The sequence below is a fragment of the Pavona decussata genome, unplaced genomic scaffold, assembly GCF_977016875.1.
Source record: "Pavona decussata unplaced genomic scaffold, jaPavDecu1.1 SCAFFOLD_84, whole genome shotgun sequence".
Lineage (NCBI taxonomy): Eukaryota > Metazoa > Cnidaria > Anthozoa > Scleractinia > Agariciidae > Pavona > Pavona decussata.
This window is the reverse complement of record NW_028145502.1, coordinates 2,629,317-2,651,195: the sequence shown is the minus strand read 5'-3', so window position 1 is coordinate 2,651,195 and position 21,879 is coordinate 2,629,317. Positions and strand designations below refer to the sequence as shown.

The following is a 21,879-nucleotide window of genomic DNA, read 5'->3' as shown; positions in this document are numbered from 1 at the left end:
GTTGCCATGGAAACAGTACTTAGCTCAACAAGACGTACGAAAATACATTCCTTCTTAGTAATAGTCTTACACCATACCAATTTTGGGCGTCCAGAAATACATAGTTTCCAAATAACGTCTTCTAACACCTGTACACTAAAAAACTGTATTCGGCCACCTTAATTATTCACAAAAACAAAGTTTCACTCATACTGAATTGTCATAAGAATTCTATGTCATTTAAAACTGCACAATTCTTTAAGAAAATCCTGTAACAAAGTCTCATCAAGAGACACATAGCTTTAGATTTTGAAACGCTGGAAAACTATATTCCTCTTGTTTTCGAAGAAGCAAATTTGTCGTGATAATGTAAAACATGGTCGGCTAGCATTTTCGTAGGGGAAACAACCGGCGAAATTTTCATTTTCTTCCACTATTTTTGCGTCAGCTTCGCGTCGAAAAATGCATTAGCATGGCATTTTCGGAGTAAATTTAATCAGCATTACCATTGTGCAGTGAGAGATTAGATTTTGTTCTTATGTGAGATATGCATCAAGTGATAGAGCGAGGGTCAGGAAATTTTGAAAGTTTTTTTGATCTTGTGATCGATGTAAATACCCTTTCAATGTATAAGGGGCATTTATTTGTAGTTATAGTTTTGTTGAGGCTAAACATATAAACTAAGATCCTCCTATTGTTTTTGGCGCCGCAACATTGCCAACTACCATGCGCTGCCTAGAAGAAAACAATAAAGTTGACATGAGGATCAGCCGCTTCATTTTACCTCTGAGCGCTGTTCAATTACTTGTAAAATTGTAGTATGTAAATTAGTTACTGATTTTTATGATGATAATGATGACAGTTTTGTATTTTTATCTTTTTCTTTTTGGCACGGCCCCATAAGCTTTCTAGTTTTAATCTCTACCTTGGATAAATAAAGTTGATTGATTGATTGATTGATTGATTGTTGTAAAATGATTGCCATGAACTGAAACCTGTAGCCTGGTATGAAACTTACCGGTAAGAGCTTGGAGGTCACTTTAAACAATTGGTACGAAAAGAGGTAATGGCCCTGTATATCAAACAGGTAACAATACAAAATAAAGAAAATTCTTAAATATATAATTAAACCTTGGACTTCCGGTATCTCTCAAGGGAGACAAAAGAGAGGGTTAATGATGGCAGGTTAGTTATCCCTATCGGTACTACAGCCGGAGTTTCGCGAACGCCCTCATGTTTAATTTCGAAAAATATATGAAACTGACTCGCAGGCTAGCTAAATAAATAAAGTCTGCTCATAATCAGTCCTCGAAAGTCGCCTGAAAGCCTGCCAGGGAGGGGTTCACATTTCAGTGCATGTGCATGAATCTAAATGCTTTTCTCTTTCTTATCAACTTTATGGCCTTAAAAGTCCCACTCATATTTACTTCAGTAATCACATTCTATAATTAGTCCAAGCAAAATGACAGAAGACCAAAATTCACAGAAATTGCTAGTGGATTGTACTCATATTGTCGATATTAAATTTAGCGTTGACCCGTAGGATTTATTCCACGGTTGATGTGTTTACAGTTATTTGCATGCGAAATAACGCAACTATTAAAAAAAATTACCACCCGAGTTACCTATTCCCTTCCGAATGGTTCAAAAACAACGAATTAAAATTAAACAGGCTTGGGTCATAGCGAGCAAAGGCGAAAAAGTAATTTTGATTCATGGACATGCGCAGAACCGTTAATCCCTCCCTTTAACACTGTTTACACAGTCGGAGTGTGTCCCGGGAAAGACGCAAAAAGTAAAATATGCAATCCATGCTTGAAAGCTTTCGTTTGAATTTTCAAACTTGACTGAGGATTTTAATTTCTCATCCACACACTGAAATGCAAATAAATCAAACGACGGTTAGTCGAGTGTATTGATCACGAAACAGCGAATTAGTACGTAAACGAATCGACATCGCTGGTTCGTTCAGAAAAAAGCGAGCGAAATATAACGAAAGAACAAAACTCAAATCATGCAGAATCAGCTGAAACCATTACATAAATTGCAGTTAGAAACATTTTTAAGTCCGAGAATGAAAGTAAAAACAAAACAAATTTCTTTAAATACCTCTAGCGACATAGGTCACGAGAAGAGAAGCCAACATTTCATCATTTCCGGTTATTCTACGTTTTGCTTACATTCTGGGAAACTCCCTTCAAATCAGGGCCAGGGTGAGGCGGGGCAAAAATTTCATCATTTGTTTATTCTATCTGGGAAAATTCCCTCGGCTACTCAGAAATGATTTGGCCAATAGCCCAGTGTGCTTACTACGTTATTTAGAGAGTAGTTCGAATCGAGTCAAGGGTTATAATCGTGAATCAATAGCCGTGTTCTTAGAAATAATAGACCCTAAAAATGGAATAGTGACGCAATAATTTTTTCCACGCCCGAGACTTGCCAGTAGTAAGTTTCTGATGCAATGAATAAAGTCCCGAAGTGTGGGTGCTTCCGGCCTCAAAGCTACAAAGCTAGCCTGAGTATTTTCATTTACGTCTTTTCAACCCCACTGACGCAGCGCCATAATTTCTTTAAAACTAACCTCCTTTATATCCAGTGTAGCAAATTGGAGTTTCTTATTATGGAAGACATAATAAGAAAATATCCCCATTTCAATGATCTTGACGATAATTCAAAAATCACTTTTCTTTTTAACAATGTTGATCCTACTATATATGCAGACTTAAGCTGCCTATATCCATTCATGTATGGATTATAGACAGACTTTAATTATTTAATTTAGTGAGAGACCCTTTTGTAATTAGGTTATATACTATATTAACCCTATTTTATTATAGGTAACACCATGTACCCATGTGAGAATACCGAATAAATAGTTGTTGTTGTTGTCTACCTCATTGAGAAAGTTCGCCTTACTGTATATCTTTCCAAAAATCTTTGACTGCTTGATTTGGAACTCATTTAATGAGTCACATGTCTTTTTGGTGGTCCGCCTTTAATATGAAAAATGTTTTCACGTTCCAGTGCATTCACTACCATAAAAACGGAGTTCCCTTTGATCTTCCTAGAAAATTGGGAGGACGAAGGGAGTCTCGATCAAAGTGAACTTTGGTCGCTCGCTATAAAAGAAGGCATTGTGCTGCCACCAACGGCTTCACGTAACGTCTGAAGGAGTCTGTTGGGGAAATTCTCAGAAAGCCGGGAAGGTAAAGGGATACAACATTAAGCTGTTTCTGTTGTCGTTATTTTTGCTTTCACTTTTTCGACCAATTGGACGAAAGTAAGAGAAAGTATATTTGGAAAGGGGCAGTCCCGACTGTTCCCAATGTAAACAGAAACCGGAAAAGCGTGACTCACTCTGGGGTTTTACCCAATTGTTTATTCACTTATAAAAAAACCCAATCATGCTTCGCTGAGCAGAAAGACTGAAGACTTACTTGGATCACTTTCGCGGGTCCGAGTTTGTAAAACATTTTCACTGAATATCTTCTTGGTTCGTCCAGCAGCTTGGAAACACAGACGTGAGGTAATTGTAATTAGTTGTGAGTCTATAAAATACGCATTACTATGTCAATTTTAGATAGTTTCAGCCATCATTGCTGATAGACCCGGATGTCCTATAACGACTGCTTCGGTGCGCGTGCATGGAAACCTTCCTAGGAATTCTCGAGCCATTACTAGAAAGCTATTCAAGACAAGATATTTTACTGACAAAAGATTTCATTTAAGGGTTCAGCTTAGGCACGACCCAGACGACCATTGGCAAGTTCGTTGCGATGTACCCGACTCGTGGTTGTAGGGCCCTTTCATTTTCGATCCTCAATTCATAACGACACACTTCTAAACGTACCATTCAACCCTGATCCCTTGACTTTGAATACCATCCAAAAAGGGATTGTCATAAACAGTAGCTCTAGAGATCCGCTTGAAATATAGTAAGCATTGGTCTGATAGCCCAATAGCTAGTATGAATTAGCGTGACATTTGCATTAGCAAATCGCTCGGGTGTTTATAGTGATATTCTAATACGGCTAGCCAACAAAACATAACACTTGGATTTCGTCCACGGGCTCAAAGTTTAGATCATCTTGAACAGTGTAATGAACTACACCAAAGGAGAGTTTTGCTTAGCGTGGGTTTCAGTTTCTTTTTGGTCATAATTGTTCAAATTTCATCAGACTCTCCAACTTATGCAGACTGGTAACCGAATCGTGCAAACCAAACCGTGACCGCCTTTAATCAATTTCCGGCTTCTACTAATAAAAAACACAATTTATTGTATTTGTCATGCCTAAACTGCCAATGAGAGATACATTTGTAAGACTTTTGGCAAATAATTTACACTGTGATCGCATAAATAAGTTGATCTTGAAACGCAAAAACTTGAATTGAAGCAGCTGGCGACAACTGGTGTATCTGATCCTGATCAGTTTACGACTGGAGATGTCGGAGATGACGGAGATGTGGTATTTCAGTCAAATTTGCATCCTTTGGTATTGCCTGATATGTAACTGAAACATATAAGTACAAATTTATTTTTAAAATTATAAATAGGTAGAAATTCCTTATAAGAGAGGAGGATATATTTTCGCTCTAAATGCCATGTCAAGGCTAGTTTACTTGTAGAACCTGTTTTAGAGCACGTTCGGTGAGTTCAATATTGAGCCAATTATGTATATTTGTCGATCACGCGCTTTCCTAGACAGCTTTAAGGTCAGGAGAGGTCAGCCATCGTGCTTTATCTGTAAACCGATTTTCATATTAATTGTTCTTGGCCAATGCCCAAGTTTGAAACAGTAAGAAACTTTGAATTTCGTTTGAAAACAGTCGAGAAACTTGTGGACGAACAGCCCCAGAAATGAAAGTTACGCTTTTGTTTTTTTTTAGTTAGAACTGCATTACGCCTAGCAAAGAAGTCAAGGGGTTGATTTAAAAAAATATATGTATCCCAGCTACATGATATTGTCGGTAAGTGATTCCAAGAATCAATTGACTTCCTCTTAATTGACAGTCCCATCCTGTTATACCCACTTGTTGAATTGAAGCGGAACTGGGGCTCTCTCATAGGTCCTTGATATCATCCTGCATAATGCTCATTTCACATTCTCTCTTTTGGGTTTGACTTCTAGGTTTTTGCTCCACGAAAGCCGATGAACTCCTGCGAAATGGACGTGGACACAATTGCGCAAGAAGACGATCGACGAGTAGAAGACATAGAGGAAGGAGATGAAATCAGTAAGTTGATCTTGTGTCTGTATATTCAATTCATTCAGCCAGTTACTTGTCCCAGCTGTTTTATCCGAGCCCTTAGTCTAAACAGTCACTCCAGTTTGTTCGCGACAATACCTGAAATGTTCTCTTCGCTGTGTATTTGTTAACGCGTGCCTTGATACAGAACAAGATTCAATGCCAAGGGCGTTTTACCAACATGGAATAAAACGTATACCACCTGAAATCAAACTGATCCGGCCAGACAACAATTCCAACAGTCCAGTATCTGGCTTTGTACATGGATGTTTGACCTTGCAGTCTGAAGTGTTCTTTTAAAATAACATTGTTTAAATACAAAGGAAAATACTTTTTCTATCTTGACATCCAGCCGGCTTCGTTCCTCAAAACTCTCGAAACTTTTCGGGCTTCAAAATAAAGTATTTTTAAAATTGTTTTCTATCCATTGGTGATCGCTTTTTGTGCAAACATCTCAGTCGTGTTAAATTGAAACGTTTTCCATTGGGTAAAGATTCATGAAAAATCGAATTGCTGCTTAAGTAACGAACGCACTACAGATAAAGATTGCCTACAGGGAAAACTGCGACCCCTATCATTTATTCTGCCAGCTAAGTCTACCCGATGAATGAGTTTCAACTGAGGAATCGGACCACTGCCGATACTCGAAAACCTCTCTTCGGTTTAACCACGCGATAACATGTTGTATTGCACGCGTTATGAGCTGGTCCAATTTGTTTATGTTCCATTTTTTTGCTTGTGTATCTTACAGCTTTTGAATGCTTGTTGAAAGAAGGAAAGGTCACGGATGAAGACGCTAAGAAAATAATTAGAGATATTGCAGACAATCCAGAGGAAGCGAAAGAGCTCTTGCAAATACTGGGTATAGAGTGCATAGATGATGAGAGACATGAACTCGCTGACTTCAACGATGGAGCGCCAATGAGCGGTTCAATTCTACGGAAGTTACCGAACTCGAAGGATGTGACGTATGAGAGTTTCATAGCAGCCCTCGATAAGACTTCTTTAACGTACCAACAAAAGGATCTAATGGCTAAACACTGCCTCATCGATAAAGGTAAGTCTGTTCCGTTTAAAGGACCCCGAATCAGGGCCAAATTTCAGAGCGTGAATTTCCTAGGAATTAAAGCGCGTTGAGGAGAATTAGACGTCTACTGCAAGTTGAATAAAGTGAATCGAGCTTTCCAACTGATGTGACAGCAAGGATTTTTCGAGCATAATGAATAAATAAGCTAATTTATTTTCCCTCCGTCTAGATCTGATTCCTTCTTCTATCTTGGCAAGAGGAAGGAGTTCCTTAGCAGCTTATCGCAGAGCCCTAAAGAATGGCAGAACATATGATAAACGCGTCAAAGTCCTGCTGATTGGCCAGGATCGCGCTGGGAAGACTAGTCTTGGCAAGGCCCTAAGAGGTGAACCGTTAAATAACGATGAGCCAAGAACAGACGGAGTGCAAATCAATGAACCTCTTAGAGATGCCAGTGAGAAGCGGCCATGGAAATATTGGAATCGAAGGTCCAGTGGATATGAGTACAACTGTGTCAGCGAGAGGATGAACACTGATGGAGGGCAGTCAGGTTTGAGACCATTTAAAGAATTTCAGTCGAGTGTATCTAAAGCTATCATACATGGTGCAAAATGGCGACCAACGTTTTTAATGGACGTTCGTCCAATTTAAGAATTACTGTTGAGATGAAACTTGAGAGAGTGCAAAGCATACACGTTCAAGACTTATCTTGTGAGCACCCGTGATTAGTTAAGATACGTCAACATATGTAGAATTCGTTCTTCATTCTGCAGCTACGATGAATAATTTTTAAAGGAAGATGTTTAAATTTGATGCCTCTCTATTGCCATTTCAGGTTTTGATGAAATAGATGGAGGCGGTTCGACATCTGTGGTGGAATCAGGAAAGGATGAGGTGGGAGCAGTTTCAAATCACATTGCCAGTTTGGCTGGAGAGAGCCTTGAACATGACGAACTAGACACATCTGATGGAATATGGCCAGTTATCTGGGAGCTGGCTGGCCATGCAGTTGATCGTGCCATGCATCCCATATTTATGACGCCAGATGCTGTCTATCTCTTGGTGTTTGATATCTCGAAGAATCTGTTCACCAAAGAGGCAGATTGCAACGATTCTAGTGTGCATCATATCATGAGATGTGTTGATACAGTGCACTCAATAAAGCAGTCCACAGATGATGGCATCCAGTCCACTCCGGTGTGCCTTGTTGGTACTCATGCTGATTGTGTACAGGGTGATCCTGAGAAAGAAATGGAACAGCTTTCGACCAAACTTTGTCAAAATCCCCTTGTAGAAGAGCATGTTGTAGGGCAGTTTACCGTCGACAACACAAAAGCAGGTGAAGCATCTGGAAAAGAAGACCCCGAAATTGGTCGTTTACGCCAGAAGATACTGGAAGTCGCAAAAACGATGCCACATACCAGGAAAGAGATTCCCCTGCACTGGCTGAAAATAGAGAGCGCGGTTGAGCAAAACGCCAGAAAAGGGGAGAAATATGTTCCTAAAGGAAAGTTCAAAGAAGAAATCGTTGACAAAGTTTGTACGCTCGAAAAAGAGGATGACTTAGAGGAGGTTCTAAAGTTTCTTCATGATCGCGGTACGATAATTTACCAGGATCACAGGAAAAATCCAGATGGATTAGTAGTGCTAGATCCACAGTGGCTAGTGAATGTCATTCGCCAAATCCTGAATGTAGAACCAAGCAAGAACGAAACCATGAAAGCTCTCAATCGTCGAAAACTGCTTCAAGAAAAAGGCATCCTGAAAGCAGAATGTCTAGACCATGTTTGCAACGAACTGGGCGTAGACAAGATCAAGACGTCTCTGATTTTTATCATGGAAAAGTTTAATCTTCTTTGTCCTTGCAAAAGTATGGAAAATGAACTCATGTACATTGTTCCATGCATGCTAACGGAAACACCAGAGAGGGAGATCATTCCAGCTGCGGTTGATGACGGCTGTCCGCCAGTGTACTTGACCTTCAAGAGCGAATATGTACCGGTGGGATTGTTCACCAAGTTTGTCTCCCTTTTTGGAGCATGGGCGGCGACTAAATCTTCTTACAAACAACAGCGCATGTCCGCGAACGCAGCTCGCTTTATTTTAGATGAAAACAATTCTCTTGGTTTGGTGTGTTACAAAAGTGTCATTAAGTTACAGGTTTGGTCAGACGATCCACATCAAGCCGCTTCAGGATGTCATTCAGAGATAAGCAGGTAGGCAAATTGGTTATTCAATCGAAAATATTCGGAAATGTATTGTTTCTATTACGAAGTCATGTGGTCACAGAAAGTTTTTTCTTTGGAGGACAAATCCATGAATCCCCTGAAGCCACCTTGATTCTTATGATGCCTGGTAGCATAGAAAAGTCTTAGTCATGAGCCTTTACTTGAATGGCTTCCACACACGGGTAATTTAAGTCGAAAGGTTAATATGCCTCCGAAGTGAATAAAGGCTAACTCAAGTCCCTTTACTCTTTATTGTTAGCGATTTAAAGTCAGTATTGGCCTTTCTTGAAAAGTATGGAGAAAAACTAGAAAATGAGATAAGAGAATAGTCTGGTTTTCTGTGGGCTGCAAGTCATAAAGAAATGTACCTTACCCTTTTCGCACTGTTTAAATACCCTAGCTGCTTGGAACAGACCCTTGCAGTTATTCGTGATGAGTGCCATTGGTTGCGTTCTGTGTCGTGGGAGCTAAGTATTCGATGTAACTTGTGTGGAGGAAAGGAAGACCCCGAGACCGGACTGTGTACTTGGCACGACACAAAAGGATGTGTTCATGAAGACTGTGCCCACTACATGCCTTTGAAGTCCCGCCATTATTTCTGTCCAGATGCAAAAGGCCCTGAAAAGGGGATCATCCCGAAAGAAGCTTACGAGGATTGGTTCGCGGTGAGCTTGTTTGTGTTATGATCTATCTGCATCCCTTCGTTACTTAAAACAGTGAGCAGAAAAAAAATCCGAGTTCTCACAACAGGAGTCGAACCTGTGACCTTTCGATGGCTAGCTCGGATGCTCGAAAAGAGACTCGAAGGAGCCTGCTAGGCCATTAGAACTAGGTTCATGTGAGAAACATCCTGCATACTGTCAGGATTTGAATTTGAATTTGAAAAATATACTCTCATATTTAAAATGTTGTGATGTAAGGAATGCATGATTTAATAGTATGTAGGCTACCCTGCTCTCTTGCCTCTGCAAGGCGTTTGTTTCAGAGGACCGATCCTCTGTATTGAAGGTTGCATTTTGTCACTCTGAGGTTTGAGGTCAGACGAAATATTGTTAGTGATTTTGCGCATTAAGGTAGTGTGTTGTCTATGGCTTGTCTATGTTCCACTTTTTCCCAAACCAGGTGATCCAATAAATCCCTGAATCGTACTTCAGATTTTTGTCAGTACACCAATAACAGCCGCTGTAAGAATGAATAGAATTTTTACTCTTGTATGCATTCTATTTTCAGGCCGTGGAGAACAACAACATTCAGCTGCAGAAGAAAATTTCAAGTTAGTAGATGAGTTAGATAAAAACCTTTTACTTTATTGATCTCCATGAGTCGTTTTCCTTATGTCCGTGCTGTGGGGTGCGAAAGAGCATTTTAAGGAACGAAGTCAAAGTTCAAGTCAGTGATTTTCATTTAACTTCTCCTAATCCAATTTTCATGACTTGTGCTTCACTACAAAAATGTACCAAATGTCAAAGTATAGACCCTATGCAAAAATGGCCGACATATGAATATTTTTTGTTTGCATTCAAATTAGCCCTACAATTCTCACTAGGAAAAAACGCTCAAAAAGCCCTTATTTACAATCTTACACTATCTTACATTTCCAGCGTGTCCTAGGGAAATGCGCAGCATATTCCACGGAATTCCTCCCTCCACATTAATCAACCCGCTTCGTGTTTCAGCCTAGCTAGTTTAGGCCTGGACATCGCCCCACCCTCCTCCCTGCAGCGATAGAACTTTCCCTCCCCGGGTTTACCTATTCGCAAAGCCTGGGGCCTATTCTCCCATATCTTACTGTTCTAGGTCTAATTGGCTTTGTGTGCTGGTAGTTCTGGTGGGAATATATTACCCTATAAATTGAAATATCTTGGCAATCTTAGCACTCTCTTAAATGTTAGCGTGATATCTTAAAACAGTTTTTGAGAAATAGACTTTTAAGGATCAAGATTTTTACAAAGGAGGATACAAACGAGGTAAATGAAAAGCCGGGCTTACAATCTTTGTAATTCCACAGTTTTTGAAAGCATTGATTTCTCCGAGGACATTCAACATATCACACTTATATTCACCCTGATTGCCAAAAGTGACATTTTCTTTTAGTTTATGCTCTTAGTTTATGGTGCTATTTGTTCGTAGCATATTAAACAAAATTAACTGTTTCCTGCGAGACCAGTCATTAAGTCGCTTCATGAGGCAAAATGTAAACAATGACGTAAACCAAGCTTTCCTATAGCAAACTGTTGATTGTCATCTTAACGTTTCTTGCAGCTGTCCAGTCAACCGGGCTCCCTTTTATACAGGACAGTTCAAAGGTACAAGTCACTCTTTTAGCTGGAGAATGGGGATCATCAAAGGGAGGTCTTCCAACAGTCAACAGGCTACTTGCTATAGAGTTGGCAAAACAACCAGGCTTTCAGGTCACTTTTTACCTCCAGAAGTGCAGTGAAGAAGAAAGGCAAATGGCAAACAGCCACGGCATCAACATCATCAAAGCGGAGAAACGGCATGCGTATGATCCCCTCGAGTGGCTCGGCTTTCGCCCATATGAGGGATTTCATATGGACGTTGTGATTGGCCATGGAGTGAAGCTCGGCAAACAAGTGCAATCACTTCGACAGTTTTATCCAAAATGTGTCTGGATCCAGTTTGGACACACTGCCCCGGAGGAACTGGCCATGTTCAAGAATTACCCTTGCAAGATCTCTAGAGGCGAAGAGAAACACCAGAACGAGGCGGAACTAAGTGCTATGGCTGATCTTGTGGTTGCCGTTGGGCCGAAGTTGGCCGAAGTATTTCGAACCGCCCTTCGTCCATACCCGGAAAAGAGGGTCTTTGAAATTGTTCCCAGCCCTGACCTCTTCCAAGAATTCAGGGAATGTAAACAAGCGACAGAAGACGGTGAAAATTTCAACGTGCTGGTATTTGGTCGGGGTGACGAGGAAGATTTTGAAGTGAAAGGATATGACCTAGCTGCGAAAGCCATCGCGGAGTTGAATGACAGCAGTTACCACCTTTACTTTGTTGGCGCAGCCAAAGCTGACATGGAGGACACAGCCCAGAGATTATTGAAGCATGGCATCTCTGAAACTCAACTTAAAGTGCGTGGTTTCATTGAGAGCAGAGAGAAGCTAGCCAAACAGTTTTGTCAGGTGGATCTTGCCATCATGCCTTCAAGGACCGAAGGATTCGGGTTAACAGCTTTGGAAGCCCTCACTTCTGGTCTACCAATTCTTGTCGGTGCTAACTCGGGATTGGCAGGAACTTTGAAAAAGCTAAATAATTCAGTTGCTTCTTCATGTGTTGTCGATTCTAGTGATCCAAAAGTCTGGGCGTCAGCAATTCGAGCTGTTAAGGAAAAACCGAGATCACAGAGGCTGCAGGAAGTACGAGACTTAAAGGCTTGCTTCGAAAAGAGCTACAACTGGACAAAACAGTGTAAAAGTCTCTCGAGGGAGATACGTGATCTTGTGCGAGGTATGGACTTGAGCACATTACCCTACAAAAATGATTGCATGCATCCATTAGTGTAGTCACATGCACTTGCGGTACTACGTCGTTGGGAGACTGAAATTAAACGAATAGTTGGTTTTAATTAACAGAGCAGATGGGGTAATTTGGCCACCGTGGCCAAATTCCTTTATCAACTCTGTTGATAACTGATAAAACCAAACATTCCTTTACGGTATACTCAAGGTGCGATTTCGAGAAAATGGAAAGTCTCTTCACAATTGAAAGCTTTCTTCATTTACTTAGAAAAATTGCAATAGTAGCAAATCGGAATTTGCCTTCATTCATGACAATTCTGTAGGGTAGGCTCATGTTTCACACATACAAGAGTTAAAGTCGAATCTTAGCGCATATGAAAAGTTGACAGTTATTCCAGGGGGACCCCTTGGATATGAGATGATCGATAAGCAATGCGCCGTCTAGAGTCGAGTTAGTTAGGTCGAGTTGAGTCCCATATGGAACAAGCCTGAATGGAATAACTGTTTCATCTAATTTAAAACAATGCTAGAAATTTTGCTAGATCTTGTCAACTTCAATCTCTCTACAACGACCAGAAGACTTTTATGTACACGGTTTCTCCGGTATGGTACAATGAGTGATATCCCATGGTCACTACCTAAGCCAATCAAAAACTATGGAATTGCATTATCCATTAGCCACAAATGGTCAGCACCCATCTTTAAGTAGTTCTCGTTACAAAGGATCGACACCATTTCCTCGGCCCTACCTGATTAGAGAGTTCATTGAATACAGAGACGCATAGTCTTTTAGCATTGTGAACTGGTAAGAATTATAAAATGCAAATAAACTACTTGTTTTCTAGGTAGGAAGAATGCAGAAAAAGACGTTGATACAGACCCAAAGAGTGACAAGAAACCAGACGCCGCAGAGGAGAAGGAGAAAGAGGGAGGTGTACTGTTGTCACTTTTTCCCAAAGAAAGAACTGAGACAGGTAAAGAACTTGCCTGGTAACAAAAGAAGTCCCACAAGTAATCACAGTAAACATCTTCTAGATCTATTGAGAAAAGGCGCAAATGAACACATTATCTACCCATTATTTGCGGAATTAGGAAAGAATTTGTCAATTCACTCTTAAAAAGCTCTACCAACAACAACTGAAAATATTAGGGAAAAAAGAAGGAAGGAGAAGGATAGGCAGTAAGAGGCCCATGTGAGGGCGTCTCTCCTCCTCTCCCTCTTCACGACAAAGAGGCGAGAGAAAAACGTAAAAGCGTTGTCTTTATCCCGGGAAATGGGCTCCTGTAGTATAAAATTGTAAGGGTAAAAAAATTAAAAATGTCTAGCCTGAAACCCGAGATAAATTTCTTCTTCTCTTAATTCGAATTTCGACCGCATTTAGTCGAAGATGGTGTTTCTTTGAGAACTCATACCACTAAATAATTGGGTGTCGGAGTCGATAGCTGTCGCTCTCATTACAGTACCCCTTACCCTTACCCTGATCACACTGAAGTACGTCTTGCTCATTCATTGTAGTGCACAGTAGAAGCTCCTTGTAATGTGTATCCAATACTCTTTCTCAGACTTGCAAAATGAAGATGATCGCGACGAAGGAACAGAAAACCATGGTACAAAGGACGTTATAGACAACAAATTAGCAGGAGAATCTTCAGACTACCTTACCAAGGTAACATTAGAGACTTATTGGGCGTCGGACTTGAAAAGTGCAGAGCATGCGGGTGGCATTAATTTCAACGGTGTCGGTTAATTTTTTTTCACTACTGGGCCCAATTGTATGAAAGTCGATTAACGTTAATCCCAGATTAAAAATTAACTAATGGAGGTTTTCATCTTGCTCATTAAAAAAGCTTTTAAAAGCTAACTTTAAGCTAGTGTTAAAGAAAAGTCTAGGTCGAAACCAAGAACAAAAATATTTTTAAAGAGTCTTCGTTGATTAGTAATATTGAGCTGTCATTTCAAACCGCGTTACTAAGACCTTTCATGCATGACAAAAGGTTAATTTGTGCAGTTTTGTCATTTTTTTCTGTCTTTCCTTTCTTTTTTGTACAGGATGAAAGTGAACCCTTATATGCCCAAGAGGTCTTGACGCAAACCTACAAAGAGCCGAATGAAACAAAAGTGCTGGAAGACAGGTATTTTATACATGTTTCAACGCGTACGTACAGGAAGTGATAGGATGCCAAAACAAGATCCGCTCTGACGAAGTGCTAACGCTCGAAACATCAGCACTCGAATCTCTTCACGGTGGCCAATTAACCTTTAGTTATCAACTCTGTTGATAAACCAAACATTCATTTTCACTCCTCTCCAACGCAGCACCACAGTTTCTCTAGCTAGAAACTGGCCCCGTCACCAGACCAAGAGTTTTCTTGGGCTTGGTGAGAGTCAAAAATTGCTGAGGAACAGACAGAAAACTTGACCTTAGTTACAGTCTGTAGCTTGTACGTACCTGATAAATTCCTTAAAATTTAGTAGAGGGATTAATATGACCCGGCACGGATTCTTGAACCACTGTAGTACTGTTAGACCCGTGTTGAGCTAGAATCCGGGACACAACTCCTTGGAAAATCCAGCATGCCCATTCTTTGTTGTTTGCATGTTAGCTGTTCTCGGGGGGACCAGACCAAGTTCATCTGCATTTTGCAACCTATACTAGATTAAAAACCAAAAATCCCTACCCCATCTCAGACTTGCTGTTTTCCAGAAACTTGGTCACTATCACAGTCCAGCCAAAACAAAATCTTCTTGTACAACAACAACTAAAACACGTTTTTCTGAGGGTCAATTCCAGGGAAACCTAGTCTTGACTAAATTCGTCAAGCAACTGATCAGTTTCCTGGAAAATGATACCCTATTCTAGACCCAATCTATTTGGTTTCTTCATAGACCACGAGTAGTCCCCCATTTTTCCTCAGGGATAGTAGGGCGAGCGAAACGCGAGCGCGCGTGAAAATCAGCCCACGCGAGAAAAGGCGACACGCGGCGGGGAGAGAGAAAAATGAGGGACTACAGACAAAGCCCAAGCTTTTGAACTAATGCGTTGCTCTCACAACGCAAAACTCTGATTGGCTCTTCCATGGCAATCTGTCAACATCTGTCAAACAAAGTATGAATGATGTCAGACTGTCTGGCGTCGTCTGAAAAAATTTGCATACATCGGAAAAACTATGCGTGCATGATCAAATTTCAACTGCAATGTTCATCAATATTCACTGAATACAGAACTATCTCTCCAGAATCTTTTCCCTTTCTTTTAGAAATCTTTTTTGTGAAAGATTGAATTGAAGAAATTACACGTTTTGTGGCGGCGGTAAAATAATTTTCCGTGGGAAATAAATTCATCGAACACGACAGCGCTGCACGCCCGTTGTACATTACGTCGCGTCAGAAATAGATTTTCAACCGCAAACTAGCCTGTGGAACTACGAAAAGAAACAGCCGCGAAGAATTTGTGTCTGGGTTTTCTTTCACTTGCAATAAATATCCCCTGCAGTTTCCCGATGACAAGGGCAATGACAGCTCAATGAGAGAAGGAATCCCATTGGATGCGCTTAATTGAGTTAGAACGTGATACGATCTTCACACTCCAAAATCAGTCGGCCGTGAAGGGTCAAAAGCTTGGGCTCCCTCATTTTTCTCTCTCCCCGCCGCGTGTCGCCTTTTCTCGCGTGGGGTGATTTTCACGCGCGCTCGCGTTTCGCTCGCCCTACTATCCCTGAGGAAAAATGGGGGACTACTCGTAGTCTAGTTTCTTCACCATATCCCAGACTAAACTGCATGAGAACCATATCCTGCCGTCGGCACATACCCATATAGCTAAAATATGGGAGTACCCCCTGGGGGGCTGTTCTGTACTTCAATGATTTCCTGAGTTCATGTGCAGATGTTTGACAGCGTGATTTTGGTTCACAGTGCCACTGCTACACGAAGAAGAACAAGCAGGAAAGACGAGAACCATTTCCTGCAAACTGAGGGAGAAAGAACTGCAGAAATCAAGGCTTCTAACACCAAAGAGAAGACAAGGCTTCAACTGGCCTCTCTATTGTTGGTGACAGTATCAATAGCTTTAGCATTTTTCCTTAGTAAGGTATTTTAACTGTCGACAAGGCGTGCGTTAGTTGTAGCTCAGTTTAGGGAATTCTTGAACTTGTGTATGTTCAGCATAAAAAGAGATAGTATGTAAAGAAACAGCCATAGTGCTGTGTCAGTGCTGGAGTTAAAGAGAACGTTTGGTTTTATCACTGAACTGAGTTGACAAGGCAACTTGTTGGCTACCGTAAAGAGATACGAAAGTTCTTGAGTTTCAAGCGCTTGCTCTTTGCAAGGATACGCTCTGGCGAAGAGCTAGCGCTCGAAACGTTAGGTTTTATATCTCTTTATACGATAGTTAATTAAAGTTATGAAATCAATTGATAAAATGAAATATTTATTGGCTTCAGCATATAAATACAGTCAAAGGTCCGGTGACTTCACGAATGCAATATGCGAGCACTTTCGTTGAACTAGGCGCCTCTCACAAGTGGGCACTTTCCTAAACACGACAACTCCTTTAAGAGGACGATTCCCTTGTTGGGAAATCCCACATATGTGAAAAGCTCCCTTATCTCAACACCTCAAATGTGAGAAAACATCATTACAATGGGACATCCCCCAAGAAGGTAATAAGATCAACAGTTGCCAGTTTTTGGCAAATCTCGTAAAGACCCTCCATAAAGAACGCGCCTCTGAAAAAACACTTTTACCAAATGCAATCGATTTTTTTTAAAGACGGCACGAGGGAAGGAATACAGAAGAATTCCACGGCAAGCCCCGAATTCTCGGAAGCCCAATAGTCCGCCGATAGTAAGTGTTCCCCCTCCCCCCCCCAAAAAATAATCATCCCCAACAGACTGCGTTGACCTATACAGTTTTTGAAAACTAAATTTTCCCCATTAACAAGCCCCCTCCCCTTGAAAAATAGTCGTCTCCAAAAGTATGCTCCCCTTTGAATAATTATTTAACGTGGTCTGCAAAGAACCTGCCACGGCAGAGGATGATCTCTTTCAAGTTACCTTATGAATTCAGTGCACTTTTTTGGTAGAAATTGCCAATGTTTTCACATTTGCCCGTGGTGCTATTAAGATGGAACGGCCCACGTAGGCTTGTATTTAAAAGTCTTCGATACCGAATGACAGCAAACCCCTAGTTCAAGTAAAAGCAACCGGCTACCAAATCCACAAGTAGCGACAGCTACTATAACATCAGCTATACTTCCTGAATGCCGTTTTTATTAACATTCTCAAGCTGAAGAAGGTTGTAGACAGCCGAAACGTCCATTTTTTTTTCTAAAGCCAGAGTCAACATTTTATACAAAAGTTTTTAACCATGCCTGGGTACAGCCCACATATTTTTAACGACAGCCTTTTGTTTGGGAACTTTTAGGTAATTCAATGTGGTACTAAAAACTTAAGTGTATAGACCCGTAGTGGTTAACAAAAGTCCTTGTTTGATTTTGTATTTTCTATTTCTTGCCGGGACATATGAATCAACGGAAGTGTTATTTAAGACACTGGAATAATGTCTTAGTTATTGAGTCGACTTGTGGAAAGGCTTTAGAAGCCGTTACTCTGGAAATTTTGTAGGTAAATTAGTGTCGCACTAAACACCATATTATAGACCTGTCGTCGTTAACGATAGTTCTTGTTAGATTTCGTGTTCTCTAAGAATTACTGGAACATTGAAATAAACTAAAGTATTATTTAGGACACTGGAATAATGTATTAGTTACTGAGTTTTGTGTTCTGTATTTTATTTTATTCAATATTATGTCAACAAAACACATACAGTAATAATTAAAGACATCGACTTACTGGAAAATTACGATATAGTCCTCCTTTCACTACCGAAACAAAATTATCTACTGCGGGTTTTCAAAAACCTCTGGGGGCCCACGGGGCCCGGTTATTCAAAAAGCAGGCCCTCCTCCCCCTCCCCGCCGGAAATGAAAAAAACCCGTCACGTTTAACGACGCCATCTTGGATGGATCTACGACTAAACAAGATTGAAAGTGAAGCAAGGTTTACGTTTGTTTTTCTAAAAGGTTTCCATTGCTTATTTCCAGGGCCAGCTTTAAAAGCAGCCAAACTGGAAATGAAGGACAAAAAGATTTTACAGGAACTTACATTTCCTTGATATTTTAATAACTTCTCCTCGGTACTATTTTGAGAAAAGTATGGGGACAAGATATGAGAATTTGTTCTTTGATATTAGGGGTTAAACGGTTAAAACAACGAAACTTAGTTTTACGTCTGTTACACAGACCGCTACGTACTAGTCCCAGTGGTTCATCTATTACTGACTTCAGAGTCAAATCAAATTTATTTTCGTATTTAAGAAATAAAGACCTCAATTGTGTCCTCGCTATTTTTCCACTGGCTACTACAAAATTACCTTAAAACTTTTTTTGTCTTTTACAGAGACTTTGCTCATTGAACTGACAATTTTCCGGTTCTAGCGTCCGAAAGGACTGCAAAACTGCACTCAAATTTCCTATATAGGCGCCATAACCCAGTCTCCGTGAATCAACCTTTCAAAAACCAACCGTGATCAGCTTCTAATTTCTCCACGCAAAACAGATCAGGTCACGAGAATAAAGGCAATGATCACCAAAGATAAAATTTCTTCGTGTTTTAAAAAATTGTCCCAACTAGTTCCAAAAGAAATGACAGGAAAACAGTGAGGAGAAGATGGATTTTGATGATTCAGGTGTTTGAAAGGTTAACTCGCGAAAACTGGAAACTCAGTTTACTCAAAGAAACGAAAGAAATTTCATACAATAAACAGCTGTTAATTACAGCGAGATCAACTTTTTCAAAATGGCTGTGTTCCACGTTCATATACAGCTATTTCAATAGGCCATTTCCTAGTTGCTTTGAACCTCATTATGAAAGCGAGGCTAAGAGCAAAGTTTTTGTCATGGAAATTGGTTATCCTTCATATGCAAACGAAACTAATTTTCATATGAAAAGTCTGTACTTAGCCTCGCTTTCATAGTGAGGTTTACAGTAACTCAGTAATGGCCTAACGGATTTTAAAGCCTCGAGCTTTTGCGACAAGACGGAAAGGCAGTATGGGTACTTTAAAATCTTTTAATTTGGCTGCAATTTTACCGTTTGTAGCACTCAGAAAGAAAATGCCATTAACAACAGCCCCCTGAGAGTAATTTTCTGCAGGGGAAAGCCATAGTTGTGTTTGATAAGGTTGCTGATAAATTATCCCAGCGTTCAAACTCCTCTGGGCTTTTGAAATTCCAAGACTTTCCATGACCTTTTCAAGTTTTCCACGACAAAGCATTCTCTTTTTATAGTGTCAAAATGCGCGGTGTTCATTTCTACTTAGACAAAATCTATTTATTGGTTCCTTTTCGTTTTTTTCAATTATTCATCTTCTTGCTTTTTGCTGTTCTTATTCCATACAAGAAAGCTTTCTAAGTGATTTTGTTCAATGAACATCAATTCCTATGACTTTCCATGGCCCACACTTAAATTCCACGATTTTCCAGGCCTGAGGAACGAAATTACAAAATTCCATGACTTTCTAGGTTTCCCATGGCCTCCACCAATCCTGTACCCATATCGTCTTGCAGTCTAGTCGCGTAAATCGGATGAAACAGTTTTACTCGTTTTTGATGAAATATATATAATGTGAGGAAGAATGGTTCATCGGATTTTCAAACACAGAGAAAAACGCCTTGTTTTTTTCGACCAGCTTTAGGTCGGTTTGAAAATAGGATGAAACACTCTTTCGAGTGTTTGATATAGCTTCTCAAACCATTAATAATTCTTGGAGAAATTCGGAGGAAACATTCACCAAATTTAATGATAATTTAGATCGCATTTGCAAACCTCCTTTCACGGTAGCGATTTCCTTTGTTTTCTCTTCATGAATTATGAATGAGTTTGAAAAACATTACTTTGGTGCGCCTAATTAAATTTCAGTGAAATTCCAGTAAAATACCACTCCACCCTTTTAGGGATCGTCATTGTATTCGATGTTAATCTCCCGTTTGATGGTCAACCACTTTTGATCCCCATCACGAGCTGGTTGCAGGTAGTCACGTGGAGCATGCAAAGCATTTCGAAATTGATACGATGAGGCTAGAAGCAATCCCTGGTAACAAGAAAAGACAACACATTTTGTCAGAATATCCTCTGAGACGGTGGATCAAGGGAGTTAGACTGCGAGCAGTCCTACTTTTCTCCTCAGATCACATGCGCAAAGCGACGGTAAAATCATAGAAATTACAAAAGTGAACGAAAATCGCGCGAGCGTGACAGAACTTAGTAGAGGAAAGAGACTGTTCGCAGTCTAAGAGAAAGTGTTCTTATCTTACAACTTACATTTTTAAACATTTCTTCCGTAGCATTCCTGCTTAGCCCCCAAAACAGTTCAAGCCGACGGACAAAAAGTTTCCCCTTTTGAGGTTCTAGTTGAAATCCTAAAGTGCGACCATTCAAATGAAAGCTACTGAGCAGTACTTTCCAGTGGTGCTGTTTATTATGCTGTACAAGGTGGTTCTAACTTTTTAGTCTGTGGATGAAATCCTACAGTGTGACCATTCAAGTGAAAGCCACTGAGCAGTACTTTCCTGTGGTGCTGTTTATTATGCTCTGTAGGGGGAATCTAACTTTTGAGTCTGTGAATGAAATCCTAAAGTGTGACCATTCAAATGAAAGCTACTAAGCAGTACTTCCCTGTGGTGCTGTTTATTATGCTGTACAAGGTGTTTCTAACTTTTGAGTCTGTGGATGAAATCCTTAAGTGTGACCATTCAAGTGAAAGCTACTGAGCAGTACTTTCCTGTGGTGCTGTTTATTATGCTCTGTAGGGGGAATCTAACTTTTGAGTCTGTGAATGAAATCCTAAAGTGTGACCATTCAAATGAAAGCTACTAAGCAGTACTTCCCTGTGGTGCTGTTTATTATGCTGTACAAGGTGTTTCTAACTTTTGAGTCTGTGGATGAAATCCTTAAGTGTCACCATTCAAGTGAAAGCTACTGAGTTGTACTTTCCTGTGGTGCTGTTTAGTATGCTACGCAGGGTGGTCCTTACTTTTCAGTCTGTGGATGAAATCCTAAAGTGCGACCATTCAAATGAAAGCTACTGAGCAGTACTTTCCTGTGCTGCTGTTTATTATGCTCTGCAGGGTGGTTCTTACTTTTCAGTCTGTGGATGAAATCTCAAAGTGTGACAAATTCAATGGCGTATGAATGCAGGAAACAACATTTAAACTGTTTGTCTTCAATGTTCTCCTTGGTTGTTACCGAACACTATCCAGTTCTGGTACTTAATCTTGGTATCTAGCTAGCTTTCAAGGGGCGCCTGGGCGACCTGCACCATTTGCAACGTCTTAAATGGTTGTTTGAGACGACAAACGAACTGAACAGCCCTAAAATACAATGCAGCTGCAGGTTATAAGGGTCCAGTGAAAAGGGAGCTTTGGAAGGGCGCAGGTCTACTGTCTTTTTAGTTTATGCTTCATGCCTAGCAGTAGATAAAGCGAAACAATACGTACATCAGGTTGGTTGGGGCCTCTGGTGCTTAATTTTGGACTCAGCTCAATAGCCGTCTGAGTAAGTGGCTCATAATCAGTCGGCTCTGTAGTGGCATACAGGATCATCACATCCTTGCAGCTCTTTGGTTTTTCCTTGTCAAAATCTGGCTCAACCATACGGCGAACCGTATCAGGTTCCAGGAGAACTCGCTTAATAGCAGTCATCGACTCGTTGGGTTCTAAGACCTCAGTGTTACCCTAGAAAAGTAAAGAGGATTAAATAAGAGACCCTTTTCCAAAATGGCGGCAACAGATTTGAATGAGTTAAAATTGAACTCAATGAAAAACTGATACCAGCACTGGAAAGAGCGCCTTTACTTTAGTAA

The 21,879-nt window shown here is 40.4% G+C and overlaps 2 protein-coding genes and 1 long non-coding RNA gene across 3 annotated transcripts in view; 1 reads left to right on the top strand and 2 right to left on the bottom strand.

Moving 5' to 3' along the window:
• The window catches only part of LOC146475421 (uncharacterized), a 120,981-nt gene that overhangs the window by 44,342 nt on the left and 54,760 nt on the right, over positions 1-21,879 (bottom strand). The window lies entirely within an intron of this gene.
• On the top strand, positions 3,369-17,820 carry LOC146475427 (uncharacterized). Its single transcript, XM_085115841.1, has 12 exons — positions 3,369-3,505; positions 5,109-5,214; positions 5,978-6,283; positions 6,483-6,803; positions 7,089-8,469; positions 8,882-9,146; positions 9,712-9,754; positions 10,744-11,949; positions 12,806-12,934; positions 13,524-13,627; positions 14,011-14,093; positions 15,874-17,820. Exons 2-12 carry the CDS (start codon positions 5,130-5,132, stop codon positions 16,055-16,057), a joined length of 4,107 nt encoding a protein of 1,368 aa, XP_084971967.1. The 5' UTR covers positions 3,369-3,505; positions 5,109-5,129; the 3' UTR covers positions 16,058-17,820.
• Positions 17,729-21,879, bottom strand: part of LOC146475426 (uncharacterized) — a 20,609-nt gene continuing 16,458 nt past the window's right edge. Inside the window, exons 12-13 of the mRNA XM_085115843.1 lie at positions 21,515-21,751; positions 17,729-20,109 (exon numbers count right to left, since the gene is read on the bottom strand). Coding sequence (XP_084971969.1) covers positions 19,969-20,109; positions 21,515-21,751 — 378 coding nt within the window. The 3' untranslated portion in view covers positions 17,729-19,968. The remainder of the gene's footprint in view (positions 20,110-21,514; positions 21,752-21,879) is intronic.